This window comes from Synchiropus splendidus, chromosome 15 (assembly GCF_027744825.2).
Source record: "Synchiropus splendidus isolate RoL2022-P1 chromosome 15, RoL_Sspl_1.0, whole genome shotgun sequence".
NCBI lineage: Eukaryota > Metazoa > Chordata > Actinopteri > Syngnathiformes > Callionymidae > Synchiropus > Synchiropus splendidus.
The window spans coordinates 9,127,864-9,142,077 of NC_071348.1; the positions used below are offsets into that span (position 1 = coordinate 9,127,864).

Below are 14,214 nucleotides of genomic sequence, written 5' to 3' on the forward strand. Positions count from 1 at the left end.
CCAGCTGCCTGTTAAATAATGCTGCTCATGACATCACACTGCACATGTGGGTTTGTGTTAGTTGGGCGCAACATAAGGTAGATACCTTCGAATGTCACATATGTTACAAAGGTGAGTGTGAGTGAGTGCCATCTGTTCGTCCACTTCCTGAGTGTAAACACTCATACAGTCTGAGGGTGGGACAGAGATGAAGACGTTAGGGACCAAAGGCCACATTCAGAGAAAGAGAAGTAGAGGTGAAAAAGCACCCGAGGCTCTCAACGGCATGGACCTGATGAAGGCCTATAATACCCTTTTTTTTCTCCTTGTACTCCCCTCCTTCCTATACCCTCCACTGTCTCTGGCCCACCCTTCATCTTCCACCCCCCCCCTCGCTCGCTCTCGGGCTGCTGGTGTATCGGATTGCTGCTTCACAATAGGCCTGAATCATCACTCTGCCCGAAGAGACACAGGGGAGACGCATGGGAGGACCGGCAGGCTGGCAGAGAAACACAAAGTATAGGACAGGTAGACAGAGATAAATGGTAGACAGACATGAAGGATGATTCATCAGCATCCCATGGTTGAAGTCGATTTGGTCACCAACCACGCAACGTATTATGGTGTCACATGATATCGGGTGATATCAACCAACAAACTGTAGTTCTAAGGAGATACTATAGCATTACATTTAACATTTATTGAATCCATTTGGCACGCTGACGAACAAAAAGTCTATCCAGAGGACAGAGCTGTAGGTTTTCAGATCAGTTTTAAAGGGTATGGAAGTCGAAAAAAAATGCATGCCACACATCAAAGTAAAGGACACATATACAACAGCAGACAACTAGGAGTTCATGAACAACAGGAATATGAATCAAAACAAGTAGTCATGGATCGTGAGTTGAAGTCCTTTGCTTCTTATGCAGATGAGGAAACTCAACTTAACAGCAGAGCAGCAGGAACTTCTCACTGCGGGCCTGTCGGGCCGGTTCCTTTGTTACCAGAACACAATTGTTGCTATTTCACAGCCCTCCCAGCCCTTTGAGGAAACATGCTCCTTTTTGATTCAATCTCCTGAGACCAGGAGATACAACAGTGGGCTGTTAAGAGACTATATTTGGACAACTAAGCGCTTCAGTGAGACCTAGATCACCATTAGCATGCCACAGCTTCGTTTTCGGTGGAGCATCAGGCTACAATGACATGGAGTCATCAGTGAAGTAAAAAATTCTGGCTTCCTGATTAACTTCCACCAAACAAGCCTGCTCACTATACGAGACGCTCCAATGACCTCAGCCATCCCACACCACGTAGTGTATGTGTAAAACAGAGAGCCAAACACCTACACACGCACTCTAGCAGACACTCAAGCACACATATCATGTGGTTTCCTGTCTGCTCCGTTCCTCTCGAAAGCCCACGTCGATCCCTCTGCCTGCACCAGATTGATTCTCCAGTCTGTTTTGGGGGCTTTGACGGTACGTGATTGGCTGCAAAGTTGTCTGTGACCTGCTGACCTCACACCTTGCTAGTCTGCACACCAGACTCATACATGACTTATATTTTGGATTAAACCGAACCTTGAAAGCAGAGAGCATCTGAAATACAAATCAAAACATTACGACATCCCTTTGCTCCCCCTTTTTTTTTTTTTTTTTACAAGAAAGAGGGATTCAAACACATTAGGTTTATTTGAAGTCAGAGTTATTAAAAGGATCAGGCTCATTCCTGGATTCCACCGACAAGGTCTAGTCGCAGTGAGGAGGTGAGCTGATGGTTGTGTCAGCACTTGTTTCAGGGAAGGTGGTCCAGTTGGCTTCATCCATCTGCGACCTCAATGACACCAACAGGTCAGTGGTCCCTTAGAAGTCTTACAAGCCAGGTCATCAATGAGCAGGGGGCATAATAGAGTGATGGAGTCCTGTGTATGGGGTGGGCCCGCAGTTATAGAGTTTTGAGTGGAAGGTCAAGACACAGCACCAATGTATAGATCTATGCAGACTGGAGACTGAGTGAAAAATCCAGAGCATATCTTGAGTCTGAAGCTGGTGAGGTCGGATTTAATGTATGATTGAATTATACGTATGTTTTACAGGGTATGCAAACTACAGAGTCTTCTCCCAGCATGAGGTGACTCCAAGACTGCAAGACGCTCTCTTCTCAGCAGCTGTCAGCTCCACATAAATCTAACAAGAATCACTGTACGCTAAGATGAAACCCAAGATCCTGCTTCTCTGTGCCACAACTAGAATGCCGGACTGCTAGAGCGATGCCAGCGGCTAGCTGTCGCACTGCACGCTCCTCTGATCCGTCCACATGCCTTGTCGTCGGGCAGATTCTGAAATGACGGTCTATGACGCCAGTGCAATAAGGGTTGGGCCGTGCTCACATTTAGCTACTGCATGTAAGTTAGTGTCAGTGCGTCTGTATGGGGCTCTAAGGGTGAAAGAGGGGTGCAACCTGACCCTGGTCCTTCTCTGACAGAGTCGGTGCACGCTCTCTTGGTTTCTTTCCCTCTCTCACTCACTGACTGGGACAGCTGCCATGCATTCTGTCTTTCCCAGCGCACCAGAGTGAACCATTTAAACACGTATTCCTTGTGCAGGTACGCTTGGATCAACATTCATATCAGAGCTTATCTCAAAACCCTCACTCTCCATTTTACTTTGATACTTTTTGAATGGTCATCCCAATGATCATTTTACTTAAGATAACTTTTAGTTACAATTCAGTCAGCATTTACTTCATTTACATGGCTTACAAACACACCAACTACAAAGATATGCGATAAAATAAACTGATACACACATATGAAAATAAGCCTAATCCCCGCAGCACTGCCTCGGCTGCAGTGCAGATCATACATACATTGGTGCAACTTTGTTGTGCACCAGACACATCTGCATACGTCAGTCATACCTGTTTAAGAAAATACCTCACTATTAATAAATCATAGTTGCAGCACCACACAGCATCACAAGAAAACGGTTAGCACCTTTTCTCCACAGCTCCACAAGTATGTGACAACAGGTGGAGTGAGACAGTTAAACAGGCTAAAAGTAGCATTAAGGGGGCTAACCACTTTTGGCCCCATCCCAGTCTCTTTCCAGCATTCCCTGAGGACCCCAGACGGCAGGCTGGCCCTCGGCAGGCAGGCGGCCAGAGGGGGAGAACGCATGACCATAACCCAGATGACACGATGCGGTGGGACCGGGGAGGGAAGGCAGGAAGTGAGGACTTTAATGAAGGGCGGTGTTGGTGTGTGGTGGGGTATCAGGTGTCCACGGCCAACTCCCCGAAACTTTTGTGTTTATGGTTTCTGTGCTGCACAAAAAAGCTATATATAATCCTAAATCAGGAAAATCCTGGAATATTAACATCTGAACTTGACAACTGATCTGTTGATCCTTATTAACTCCCTTGCATTTGTTCATATACTGTATTAATATATTAGATAATGCATTTTTAAATGAGATGCAGTGTATACATGTACTCATTACAGGTTAAGGGCGTGAAAAATATCGATCGACAGCAATATATCGTGATTCTTTGACATTCAAGATAAGAAGACAAGAAGATGGAAAACAAAAAAATCATATTTAGCCTAGTTGAAAAAAATATGACTTATTAATTTTGGTGATGTCAGGAAGCTACAGGCTTTTGCTTCTCATCTTTTTAGTGACTGGATACTTTTAGTATTTTGTGAAAGGAAAACATATGTCACAGTATATTAGGTGACAAACTTGATACACTTTATGTTTGCAAGTAAAGTTTATGCAACGTTGCGTTTAATTCCTATCTTAAAAGGTGCTTTTTTTGTTTATTTTCTTTAGTCCCAGTTATCACTTCAATTTTCCATGGCATTGTTGGATTATTTTTAATTTATTTGTAATTTATTATTTTTTGTGTTCTATAACAATTAATACTGTCAAGACTAGTTTTCGGGGTTATACATTGTGTAGCTGATTCAGTAAATTTATTTCATACTTTTTTCTTAAATCAATATGAGTTTGTGCTTCTGTTTGTGTTTTCGACAGAAAACATATGTTCTTTATCATGTATTTTAAGGCGCATTACTAGTCTTATTTCAAACCAAAATTAGTCATAAAAGGTGAGGATCTGCAATATAGGTTCACATTATATATTTAGACATTTGTGTGTGTGTGTGCGTGGTTGTTCGCACACACACATGCAGCCCAAATAAAATAGACTTCAACACGTTTATATATTAAATGTATGAGTGATGCTGTATTTTGTATTCTTTTTTCTTATTTTTTATAAACCCGTTCACTCACTCCAAAAATATTTGCCGAGTTACAGTGGTATTTGGAGAAACATGAAAGAAAACATTATCGTTTGTCAACGTAGAACACTAATCCTGAGTATTTGAAGGAGCCATATGTACATAAGTACTAAATCTCGGGTTGAAAAATCACTAGCTCTAATGTGGTATAATTAAAATCTCTTTGCTGACGCTGAGGTCTTGTTTCCAACCACAACAATTAATCAATGTCGGTGAGCTCCGTCTCAAATTCACATTATAAATGATATCAGTGCCCTATTTAAAGAGCATGAAGTCACTGTGGAACATCGTCATCAATATTTAAGCACTATAAGATAGATGCTCTCTCTCTCTTTCAAATCTGTCTGACTTCTCCACTCTACTCCTTCGCCGGGTCGCGGTGTGTACTGTATGGGAGAGGGGGAGAACTCCACCGGGGTTGGCCTGTAATCCATCCCAGGGCGAGTCACACAGAGCAACACAAAAAGCGGAGGAAAAACAACATAGCCGATGTGCTGTGGCCCACTTTGTGCTATTATTGCCGGCGAGGCTGGCGGGTCAGGAGGAGAGAAGACGAGGCCTGATGGAGGAGGAGGAGGAGGAGGAGGAGATGAAATTACACCTGTTCTGGTGGCTGACTAACGACTTTGAAATGCGAGCGCACCTCGCTCGCCGCCAAAATCATTTTCCCAACAATACGGACTGATCTTTAAACAAGCAGAAGTGGGACGCTGACGCAGGGGGGTTCGCTCACATTAGTGTGTGTTCGTCAGTGTGCGTGTTTGAATGTCAAGGACATATTCACTCTATTATTTAAATTAACATTTCTGATATTTATATGCCTACTTTTTATTCATTTTACATCAACAGAAAGAGCAAGTTATGGACAAATAATAAATAATAATAAAAAAATGATTGACCATTTTGTCTAAATAAACTGGAAATGATGCAATAAGTTACGCAAATTGTTTTCATACATAGAGAGAAATTATTAAAACTGAATGACAAAAATAATAAACTAATTTTGAACAAGATATATCCAATAAAAGTGGAGTAAAATTGCACCTAACCTAACCTAACACAGAGAAGGGCAAAAGAATTTGGGGCGACCGTAGACATGCAGTTACTGCAGAGAAAATAAACCTGAATTGAAACGGCCCATATGAATTAATGCGTAGTACTGAAGAGAAATAATGTCACAAAGAAATTGATAAGGAAAAGCTTGTATGAACAAGTGTGAATATGAATTGAGCCAAAAATAATGACCAACTATCTTTCCTTGTGTTTCTTTTCAGAAGCTCTCACCTTTAGGGAAGGTAAAGTGTCATGAGTGTCAGACAACCTACCAAGAAATCAGATTTGCCTGTCTTCATTACTGTTTATGATACATATGCGGTGTAAATGTTTATGTTTATTTTATGTATGTGTTTATTTAATTGCATGATGAGGTAATGTGTAGGACAAATGCTTGTTATTTATTTAACAATGGTTTCAAACTGTACAGACAAATCCTGAATTTCAGTGTTTATTTTTAGTATCCCTAAATATTAAACACTTGTATATCAAAATATAATCGTCATATTGTATTTATCTTTCAATTAATATTGTTAATTATAGGCCAAAAATGCTTTTGGTGCTCCAGGTATCCTGAGTCAGCTTGTGTCACTTGCACACTCACACACACTCACTCACCATCTGATCGCTGAGTTCTTGTGTAGCCTCCATTGCTTCTCCGGGTTGAGTCACTTAAGAGGAGACAAAACACAAGAAGTTTTTTTTTTTCATTTCATCAAATAGAAACAGACAAATCAGCGAGCAGTCAGTGAGCAGTGTGTGTGTACATGTGTCTCCTTTGAGCAACTGGACACTGAAGCAGCAGTGAAAACTTCTGCAGAGATGATTGCACAAGTAAATATCAACAATGAAAATGGAGATGTGTCAGTGATAGGGCCACTTGGCTGGACCTGGACACACATACACACACACACACACACACACACACACACACTGACTGACAAGACAGCAGTGACCCAGCTAAGACGACATGAGTTGTTGAAAAAGCGACAAAGACCTGGCCTGAAAAGTCCAAGACAAAAATGATAGTTGTGTTTCGTAGCTAGGTCTGACACATGACAGTCCACAGAATATACACTTAAGACACCGGTACACATCCGTAAACAAACAAAACAGATCCGTAAATGAACATAACAGCATAACAGAACCAAGAGCATGGTGTGCACACTCTCACAGTTAAAGCCGAGTATTCGAAACCTTTTTATCAGTGCTGTCCAAGGTCCTAAATGTTGAGCTGAGCCAGGCATGAAGGTATGTTACATCTACTGTACTATCTGTCTGTTGAAACGCTGCAACACACAAATCCCAGTTGAAATAAACCTAAATCTCCAACCCTGTTTTATATTCTGTGAGCGACACAATCTTAATAAATCATCCCCAGCCAGTGGAAAACTGCAACATGCTTACTGGCTCTATTTACTTCCCTAAATTTGTGTTGCCTAATATTGTTCATGCACACAGCATTGGGGCAGTAAGACGGTGTGTGTGTGTGCGTGAACATGCGTGTGTTCTGGCACCATCCTTTAAACTAACTGGCATCCTTTTAATTTTTCATAGCGTCCAGCTCCTAGAGGCCTGAAACCCAAGACAATAATGCGTCTCTCTAGTGAATTGATTTGTGCCTCGCCCTCCCTCCTCACCTCTGTGGAGGACAGAAACCACCCCCCACCCCATCACCGCAACCCCCATATCAGTGACGGCCTGACATGAACTTCTTTTAAAACTGAGCTACTACAATATGGTATTCAACTATAAACTTGGCCACTGCTTATTCATGATCAGATGAATTACTGGTTCATAAGCACCGAACATGACCGCCTCAAAAGCACTACGGTGGTCACATGACAGGGCTGGAATTGATAATCCCACCATTTCCTGCTGGAGCCCAAAGAGAGCATTACGTTTCTCACTGTTGACTGTGACACTAATTACATATAGAGATCAAACCAGAATAATACTAGCAATTATTTTGCTATATAATTGCATTAAAAAGTCAATTCCTTGGTGGATATATGACATTTTCCTTGTTGATATTTCTTATTCAAATTATGATAGGCAACAACCTATTATTAATATTATTATTAGTGTTGTTTTTGTTTAAATATTATTATTATTATTGCAGAGTAAAAGCATGTTGAAGCTTCCATTACTAGCTATTAAGTCAATTTAATTTAGACTAATGGTATTAATAACAAGATCTTATCATTTTGACATTAGTCATTAATGTATGTACTTTTAACAACATCTGCTCCTGCAAACATAAACACTATTATCTCTACACTTGTCTATTTAAAGTAGCATTAGAGAATAACTTTGTTGCTCACTCAATTTATAGAGTGACCTAAACAACTACAGTCACAAATGTGCCTGAATAAAAATCAAGTTAACACAGATGTTGGCTATTTATGCAGTGCATATGATAGAGATGGAGGATGAAGCATGAAAGCCTTTAAAAGTAAAAGGTAAAACATCCAAAACAATCATCTTGTTTTTTTAGAATAATTATTGCATGATGAAAACTATGTAGAATTCTATTGATTTGTTTGATTCTACCTGAAGAATTATTTTGAGATCATAATTCTGTTGAGGACAAATTACCATATGCGTATATTAAATATTATTTTTTATTTTTCAGTTTTTTTAATTGGTATAGCTGCATATCCTACATGTTTTAATGAAGCTGTAGGTTCAGGAATTAGCAGCGCTACTATTCCTTTTCCTCCTTTCCTCATGACAACTTCCCTATACAGATTTCATCATCCCTACGTCACAACCTCTACTGTGACTATTACAACTGCAACTACGTTTAAAAGGGACATGACATTCTCAGTGATATTGTTACGTCCTGAGTCGCTCTCCTCTCATCCATCTGCGTCTCATTACTGTGTGTTATTAACCTTCGCGTGATGTTCAGGTTCAGTATCAGATACTGAGTCAGCCCCCGGGTCATGAGGGGCCACAGGCCAATAACCATGCAAGTGGTCATCTAAGCTCCTCCAGACCGGCCGACGTGGTATACAATTCCCATTTCCTACATATCAAATATAAACACAAACTCCACGTGGGACGAGATGTTGGGTGGGCACACCCCCCCGCCGTACCGACAGACCCCAGAGACACCTGAGGACCGCTGTTCTGGCTTCAGTCATGCACACGCTGAGACAATTAATCACAGATAAATAGAGAAAATAATCAATATAAATTAAATACACAATCACTTTACAACTGAATTGGACATTAATAGTGGATAAACAATTTAACATGTTCGTTTTGAGCACAATAAATGGTACAAGTTATGCATTAACGTATTTATTTTTAATCAAATAACTCTAAATGCCTGTTTTCATCAGTAAATTTTGCCATGTTAAGAATACAAATATTCTAGAAATGAAAATTATTTAAATTGTGGTAAAGATTATTTTTGGGGAAACTAACGGTATTAACAGGAATTGTAAAATTGCAGAAGTAGTATGTTTCATGCGAAAATCTTATAGTCTATTATTGTATAGCATATATTTTATTGTATATATTTAAAATATAAATGAAATGCTTCTCACTTAGGCAATATTTAGAACAAGCACGATACATAATATAGTGTTTGATAAATATTTAACTCTGCATTTATTTAAATTCTAACACACAAAATGTCTGGTTTTATTCCAGGAAATATTCATAATGAAAGAATTCAGAATTTATTTGGAATATATGTCACTTTTGACTGACTTAAATCCCTTTCTTCCAAGTGAACAGACTTCATACAACAAATATTCAAATGTCAACAAGTCAAGAGGATACGGAGAATGACAGTTAGAAGTGACAGAGTGGACTTACGTGAGTAGAAACGACTTTATCAGCCCAGAGTTAGCTCACTTGCTGTGCTCGCTCATGGTCAGTTGCTCGCCGCACAGCTCTCCCTGCTGTCCGCCCACGGTCACTGTCACTGCCGCTCACATTCACCACCGCGGTCCGCGTACACGACACTTCTCTCGCACCACAACTCCTTCGTCAGTCCGTGGTCTGTGTTTTTCTTATCGGCCAGAGTCAGGAAACAACATTTTCGTGCGAGTACAACTTTCACTAGCAGCCCGCTAACTCTGTCGATTGACGCCGCGGCGCATGCGCGATGCAAGCGCGCGGACGCTAAGTAGGTGACCAAAGTGGGGTTCAGCGAGTAGGGAAGGGGGGCTCCGGCTATCTGGAGTCATGACTCTGTCGCAACTTCAAGTAAAAGTTATTTGTGGCATTTTGATTATTTCTGAAACTATGATCATCTCAACTCTTTAAATTAATCCAATCGGCACTCATGAAAAGCCTCTCTCTTTGTGCAATACACTGCATCTCCCCCTGGATCCTCACAGAAACAAGTGCCAAGATCATGAACTGGCCGCACCACTACAAGGGGGTCCTTTAGGGAAGAGGAGTATCAGCTTTATGCTTGAGCAGAGGGCTAAGCCTATTGTGTACCAAGAGTGAGCTATACTTGTTGAGTGGAGAACTTGATATTTAAGTCTTCTAGCTCAGCTCTTACCATCCCCACGTTGCCTAGAAGTAATTTCTTGGTTATCACTAACATCATTTTAAAATGATCAAAGTTTTTATTTCTGTTTTAATTTTGTCAGCTCAGGAATGCAGTTAAGTTTTCTGGTATTACAGTGTAACTACCATCAAAGTGATACAAACACATGCATGTGTGTGTATTCACAGGCAAGAGTCAGTGCTGGCAAAATCACAGAAAAAAAGGGGGTGACAAAGTGAAATTATGTTACCCGAGTTGTGGTTCTGGGGAATGTCCACGTCGATAAAAGCCAAAAAAACTCTCTGCACAAACATTGTGGTTCGAATCCATCATGCGAGATTAAAGAGCGACAGCTCACTTCTACAGCGGCTCCGACGGAGATGATAAATTCAGGCGTTGACTGAAGTTTATTTTTGAAATATTGAATGTTTGTCATGAATTTTGTTAGTGTTGGAACTAGGGTGACCGTGCGGCAGCAGGCTCTCACAGTGAGGTCATTTGTTTGGGATGCTGATGTCACTGCCCTCCGAGTCTGTTCCTCACATTTGCAATACAGTGGTAATTAATTTGGTCGCTAAACATAAGAAATTACACAGTGAAACTAGATGTAGAATATGCTCTGGAATTAATCTGGAACTAATGAAAGGCCATTGTTGCTGTATGAGATAACAGAGGTGAGATTCATGAAAACAGAAGCAATAGGTTAAAATAATAAAATATATTCTAAAACAAATTAAAACAAGTTAAACATCTAAAAAAAATCAAACAGCAGAGATTATACTTGGTGTTTTATTTTGAATGTAACAAATGCTTTTATTTTGTAAACGTGCTACTACCACTTCCTGTTCGACTTGAGCAAATTTAAGATGAATGTACAGGTGTGGTCTCCAGTTGCAGCAGAAATTGAAGCCTTACATATATTGCCAGTACAAAACCATTAACCCATTATTAATAACTGTGATGCAAAAACAAACTGTGGCTCATATTTAGCAACTTTTATCTGTAAACAGAGAAAGTATTTATTATTTTTTTAATTAAAATATTGAATTTCATATTGTGGTTTACGGGTACAAATATGCAATTACACATGTGTGCCTCTGATGTATGGATACAAGTCTTGCGTTATGGGTATGTGCCTCTTTTGCAGCCATTTTACCATCATAAATACCTGCTATCTACAGGATAAACAACCCACCTCATTTGGAAAGATTTGGACCCAACTTTCCTCAAACGCATCTGCCTCAAACTCGCCAACAAGCAGCGCCATATATAGCAGGTATTCTTTATAGTTAGTGGCAAGTGATATCAACCCGAGGGAGGATTTGCGTTTTCTAATGTTGTCCATTGAAGTCGGGCCCCCCTCTATTCGCCTCTCTTTCTGGCCCCAACTCTGCTGCTCAGTGATTGACACATTCTGGCCGAATAAATTAAAACCTCAAGCTGTGACAGAGCCCGAAATAGCAGGAAGCTGTTGCTGACCTGTGGTCTCCAGTGCCACATGTCAGTGGGCTTAAAAACTTGGCAGAACATTCTGCGCGAGGAAACATGTACAGGTGTTTTCTATGCGTCCGTGTGAGAAAGTCTTTCAGTGTATATTTAAATGTGTACGGCAAACGTTGATCCGGATGGTTGGCTAAGGCCACCTGCCATCTATAAGCGGCTCGGCGGAGATACCAGCACTTGTTGCTTTACTGTAAATCTTTTGGGAACCGATTTCATCCCGTTTAATTAAAGTGGAACCAGTTTGGAATTCGAACACAGTGGCAGATGGATCTATATTTTTGCCCAGCTGTTCTCTGACGGCAGGGTGGTGGTGGGGGTTTGGGGAGGGGGCATGTTTAGTGGCATAGCACAGCGGGAGCCTTTGCCAAGTCACAGAACCGGCGGTTCTTGCCAAGCAGAGGGGACGGCCCGAGAGAAAATGACATTTAGCTGGTCGGTATTTATAGATATGCTAGGAACTTGCTGAGGTGCTGACGCCGTAAAACCAGAGGATGCTTCCAGAAGTCCAGTGTCAGGGCTCACAGATAAAAATACCCGGTGAAAGATGGGCCTGGTCATTAGTGGCGCACTCTGGCATGTGACATGGCAGCATTTCACAGCTGATTTATGATTATTACTACGGCCGACATTACCTCTCCCTCTCCTGATCCCGCCCTCCGTCCCAAATTGGTGGGACAAATGGAAGGTTTATTTCTGGGATGAGAGACTAATGTCTGCTCACATTTTTAACATCGCCACTGACACTTTGATAGATCAAGAGTCATATTCTGTAATGCCCAACCATATGGGGGATGACTGATCGAGGGGGACTATAGCGAAGGAAGTAAATATTTGAGAGGAAATTTTAAAAAGTGACATTAAAAAGCTCAGTTAAACTTTTTTAAAGTGCAAGGAAGAACAGTTTTATTTTGATTTATGTATATTAATGAACACTCAAGTCAAAATCACATAAAGAAAATAGTTATTTATTTAACATGAGCTTTTTCATGCTGTTTTCCCCCATATTTACTCTTTAAAAAAAAAAAAAAAGTAGCTTATTTGTCAATTCTCGTGGAAACATATCCCTTTCCTGACTTGTCACGGTCTTTTTCTCAAACATTAGCATCCTCACTGGGTGTATTTAGGGAGTGTTTCATGAGTAGATCACAAAACAAATAAATAAAGTGGATGTTCTGTATATATTGTCACTGAGTCAACTCATTCTGAAATCAGTAAATACGTGACAGAGGAAGGATAATGATTTCACATCACGAGCGATGTCTCCCCGTAACTGGAGCGTGCAGCGACGGGGAGAAACAAAGAAACATTTAACACGTCGTAAATTCCTGTAATGTCCTGCTGAGGTGCTGCCACTCCAGTTACAACTTTCTTTCACTCGTAGCATCCAGTGAGAGACACGCTTGGATTCTTTAATGACCATCTTACTTGACAATATGATAGACAACACTTTAAAAAAATGGAGCTAGAATTATTCACATGGCATTGTATTTAAAAATTATGTTTTTATTGTTAGATCTTAAAAAATCTTACAAAAGATCATTGAAGTTGTAAAGCGAAGGAAGCAACATCGCGAGCATCTGCGACTTCTACATGGTCGAGGTGGAAAATGGCTCTTCCCGAGGTTCAGCTGTGTTTTTTAACTGATCTGAAGAATTGCCTTCAGCCATATTCACATAGGGAATTTTGATGATTCATTTTCACTGGAAGATTAGAGGCATGACTTGTTGGTTTAAGGAGGCGACATTGCGTCCACAATAGCAACTCCACCCAGGCTCCAGGGGGCGCCTTGCATTGCAACCTATAACCGTTAGCTTATGACTGTGTGTGTGATAGTGTCTGTGATGTAGGTTATACAGGTAGGAGCCATTTTGTTATTCACTTGTTTGCACTCCAATTTCGGCAAAAGGTGTTGCGTTGCATGTTGTGGTATGTGCTGGCACTGATTTCCTTTGACACTTTGGCCACAGTTCTCAAATGAACCAGAGCGTTTTTTGACGTTTTATTCCCCAGATCTCCGCCCACCTTGTGATCCGTTCTGTCCTTTCCCTTCGAACGTTCCAGTGTCTTTACATTCATTCATGCAGCATTTATCTAAAAAGTCCTGACCTCTGAATTGAGTGATTCTTTTGACGTGAGACTGTATTCCCAAAGTTCTCTTCCATGAGTTTTAAGCATAAAAAAGGGGGTATTTTCCTCCAGCTTTCCTTCCAGTCTTCAGTCCCTTAAGACAAATGATGGAGCTGCTGCCTAATGTGGAGCGATAAGGATTGAGGAAGTGTGAGAGGATTTAGGAAAAAAGTCGGACGGAGCAAAAGTCTGTGTTTCTGTCCCACTAGCCGGGTCCTCGGAGATGCCTCACATGTGTGAACGCATAGCGGTCCAAGTGTGTGCAATAGCTTGAGGCCAACCAAATTAGTTTACCATCAGCTGTGCTCTTGTTGGGTCCAGGACTTTTTTTTTTCTTTCCAGTTCATGGCAGGTTTGGCCGCTTTTACTGCACCACCCTCGGGAAGCTACTGTGGCCAGATCCAGAGCACTTGGATCTGTGTGGATTGAATCTTTTATAGGCATGGACATCATTTTTGAGTTGGAATATGCTTTCACAAGAGTCCGCCCACGCTTCTCTGCGACTGACTGGACCAAAGTTCACAGCGTAAAAAAGAAAAATGTATCAAAAATATTCATTATTCACCTATGCTGGAAAGGAAGTTCATCTTCCTCTATAACGTCAAAGACTGTGTTTCAGTTTAAGAGCTTTTATTTGTGCAAATAATTGCTACAGTCAAAATTATTTTTTTTTTTTTCAAATAGAATTTTTTTTATAAAGAAAAGAAATGAAAAACTGAACCACAAATGC

At 40.7% G+C, this 14,214-nt stretch overlaps 1 protein-coding gene across 8 annotated transcripts in view; it reads right to left on the bottom strand.

The window, feature by feature from the left end:
- eya4 (EYA transcriptional coactivator and phosphatase 4) overlaps window positions 1-9,436 on the bottom strand; it is a 39,505-nt gene extending 30,069 nt beyond the window's left edge. For all 8 annotated transcript variants that reach the window (XR_008412561.1, XM_053843659.1, XM_053843660.1 and 5 more), the window contains exons 1-2: window positions 9,170-9,436; window positions 5,957-6,009 (exon numbers count right to left, since the gene is read on the bottom strand). Coding sequence is in view for 7 of the 8 variants with exons in the window: in XM_053843659.1 (XP_053699634.1) it covers window positions 5,957-5,989 (33 nt within the window). In the remaining variant the exon portion in view is untranslated. The remainder of the gene's footprint in view (window positions 1-5,956; window positions 6,010-9,169) is intronic.
- Window positions 9,437-14,214: the final 4,778 nt, after the last annotated feature.